This window comes from Labrus mixtus, chromosome 20 (genome assembly GCF_963584025.1).
Source record: "Labrus mixtus chromosome 20, fLabMix1.1, whole genome shotgun sequence".
NCBI lineage: Eukaryota > Metazoa > Chordata > Actinopteri > Labriformes > Labridae > Labrus > Labrus mixtus.
Window position 1 is genome coordinate 23,580,507 of NC_083631.1, and position 3,528 is coordinate 23,584,034.

Below are 3,528 nucleotides of genomic sequence, written 5' to 3' on the forward strand. Positions count from 1 at the left end.
AGTGCATGCATGCAGGCAACAAATTATTATTTTCAGCTGCAGAGTAAAATCAGTCATTCCAGTTTCATCCTCTGTTGAGTTTCTGAAAACGTGTAATTGTGCTTCACTTGTGCGTAAAGAGCGGCTGCAGGAGCCTCCGCGGGGATTAGGGAGTAAGCCCCTGCCTCACGTAGAGAGGTGTTTCCCCCTCAGTGTTTAAAATCAGGACGGTGATCTGATGTCCCCAAAGTGTCTATCAACTCATTCTCTAATTAAAGTCCAATTTATATTCCTTTTAAAAAGTTTATATTTACATCAACACGGCCGGTGACAGTTTGTTGATTTGATTCTTTTCTGTCTGTAAATGGAAATAAAATCAAAAGCAGATTTTCACACCAACGTTTTAAACTGAATTTCGTCTCATCTTTATTTAAGATAAATCTGCTTTAAGGGGTGGAGAACATTTTTAAAATTGAGACTTTTTGGAATAATTGATATAAAATGAATGACGTTAAATTCAGGATCATCAAAATAAAAAATAAATATATTTTTACGCAAGAAATCAAAATATTCCTTAATTTATTCCCTATTTTTTTGTACATTTATTAATGTGATTTTTTTTAAGTACAATTTAAAATAGTCATCCTGAATTAAAGAGCGAGTTTTCCTCTATAAAATCCTCCTCCTCTGCTGTCCCTCTCACTCGGATATTTTCATGAATGGATCTTGTAAAGTCCTCGTCGTTTTGGCACAGCTGCGCAGATGATGAGAGCGCGCGTGGAGGCTGGTATCTGGGCCTGCTTGGTACCCTTTGCGGCGTTTTCATTGGTCAGGATCTTCTTCCTGGTGCCTCGACGTGACATCACATCCACTCGACCCGCAGGAACGCAGCAGAGATTACAGATGATGCTGGACATCACAGAGGACGCACACACTTTTACGCTTTACGCACGGTCGCCTGCTGACCGCCGCTTTGAGCTCTAAAGGAACAAAAACAAAGGAAACAAAAAGTTTGGATGAGCTGCGGTTTTGGAGAGTAAACTTCCGTAAAAGCTGGAGAAGGATGTGTTTTGGTTTTTACTTTTTTTTTTGTGAATGAAGATGAGTCGTGCGTAACAATCTGTTGATCGCGATTCCGAGCAGAGCTGTCACTCCCCCACCTGTTGGCAGGTGGTGTTGGCTTCCCCCGCGGACTTCTACTATGACATTGGGTTTGGACATCATGGAGGATGTTGTTATCGACGTGGTGGGGGAAGGAGTCAGAGACAGCGCAGAGGAGCAGATCTTACCTTTGGATGAGCAGGAGCGCAGCACCGAGACCTGCAGCAGTCTGAGCACGGAGGGGGACACCTTCAGTCCTGCATCGACCTGCCCGCCCTCTAACAGCAAAGGTCCCGCGTCCGTGAAGCCTCCGTACTCTTACATCGCTCTGATCACCATGGCCATCCTGCAGAGTCCGAAGAAGCGGCTCACCCTCAGCGAGATCTGCGACTTCATCAGCCAGCGTTTCGCGTACTACAAGGAGAAGTTCCCCGCCTGGCAGAACTCCATCCGGCACAATCTGTCTCTGAATGACTGCTTCGTAAAGATGCCCAGAGAGCCCGGGAACCCTGGCAAGGGCAACTACTGGACCCTGGACCCCAACTCCTCGGATATGTTTGAGAACGGGAGTTTTCTGCGGCGCAGGAAGCGTTTCAAGCGGCAGCATTTCCGCTTCGACCCCCTGAAGGAGCAGCACCTGGAGCCCAGCGGACTGCACGGCTTCCCGCACGCCGCCTACGGGCTGCAGCTGCCCGGGCTGGAGATTTACCCCTACCTCCACCAGCACGCCCCCTCCCCGTGCACCACCATCCCACCTGTCAGCAGCCTCCTGCCCGCGCTCTCCAGCTTCTTCTCCCGCAGCGCGCTCACAGCCAAGGCGTTCTTCCAGGCGCAGCCGGGCATCGACGCCTTCTCCCCGGCTCAGTGTGCCGCGTACTCCCCTCCTCTCACCTCCAGCTTGGCCTACGCCTCCCCCGCGCTCTTCCACCCCGCAGCGTCCCCGCACCTCCTCAGTTTACAGCAGGAGTATCACAAATTACGGACTCAGCGGGACTCCGAGCTGCTCAAACACATCAGCGCTGCGACCAACGAGTAACCGAATAATCGTCGAGCAGGAGTTTGACTTTTTCTCAGGTAACAGAGACAGTTTGAGCGAGCTGATGGATCTGCTTCAAAGAAATGTTGTAAATATTTTTTTAAACTTTCTCTCCTCTTTAAAAAAACAAACTTTGAGCTTTCTGATTTTTTGATCTTGAATATCATCCTTTGTTCAAATATTTAAAAGACGAGATTCCTGCTTTTTTCTTTTTGGGTAAAATAAAAGTGAATATTTAAATCTTCGCGTTCAGATTTATTTTTGTAAACATCCGGGTGTTCATGAAGAACTTTAGGAAGCAGCAGATAAATACTAAAACACGCTGATTGTTTTATTTATCTGCTTTAAGGTAATTTAATCAAACAACAATAATTTAAACGTGATGACGTAAAAATGCGTAAAGAAACTGGAAAATATATCAAATAAAAATAAGATTGTAAAATAAATTAATGCAGAAATAATCTATGAAGACTAAAAACTTCCCGGGATTAAATCGTTTTTATTTCCACTGAACGTAAAAAAAAAAATCAGACACGATCACATTTATGAGGAAGAAGTTTTATAATCTGAATTATTAATAAAAACTGTCTTTGACCTTTTTAAATTTATCAAACAGGAAAAATATAAAAGAGAAAAAAAACGTGTTAAAAAAAGGAAAACGAAAAATCTTAATTTAAAAAATGTATTTTTCATGCTTGATGCAAAGTGATGGGAAAAGCAGCAGCAGCAGTGTGTGTGTGTCTGTGTGTGTGACTGGGTGTGTGTGTGTGTGTGTGTGTGTGTGTGTGTGTGTGTGTGTTTGTGTCATGTACTTTAACTTTTTTAAATTATCCTTTAAAAAAACGAGTTAAAGATGAAAATATATCCAACATTTTTATTCCTATAAAATCTTTTATTTAAATTAAAAAAATCCAGAAAATCACAAAAATCTACAAAAACACATTTAAATTAATTTCTGAGACTAAAGCTGAAATAAAAGACTGAGCAGAGACTGAAAGACAGTCCATAGTTTGTTGTGAAATCAAACAGATTTAAATTTATTTAAATTAATTTCTGTTTGATTGAAAGACTTTTTATTAGATCGCTCTGAGACGTCACGCTGAATCAGTTTGTAGTTGTCTTCCTTGTTGTTGTTTATTCCTGATGTAAATAATATAAATTCATAGACTTCATTCAGAACAAAAATCAACAAACAAAAACAATTCAGACAACAAAGTGAAAAACAAAAACAAAGATTTCATCAACATTAACTCTAAAATCTCTGTTTGGTCTCCGTCTGTCTGTCGGCTTGTTTCTAATCTGTTTCTAAATTTAAAAAAATGAATTTAACATCCTCGATTCATCGTCACAGATGTTCCTCGAGATCGTCCTTTTATTCTAGTCATCGTGCTTTTACAGAAAATAAATCAAGG

General features: G+C 41.7%; 1 protein-coding gene across 1 annotated transcript; it reads left to right on the forward strand.

Annotated features, from left to right (window-relative positions):
- Positions 1 to 404: 404 nt before the first annotated feature.
- foxd7 (forkhead box D7) lies at positions 405 to 2,369 on the forward strand. The gene has a single exon (XM_061027058.1). It carries the CDS (start codon positions 1,181 to 1,183, stop codon positions 2,114 to 2,116), a length of 936 nt encoding a protein of 311 aa, XP_060883041.1. The 5' UTR covers positions 405 to 1,180; the 3' UTR covers positions 2,117 to 2,369.
- The last annotated feature ends 1,159 nt before the right edge of the window (positions 2,370 to 3,528 follow it).

Excerpts from the sequence above, each read along its gene's own strand:
- foxd7 (XM_061027058.1), top strand. The coding sequence starts at position 1,181 with ATGACATTGGGTTTGGACATCATGGAGGATGTTGTTATCGACGTGGTG.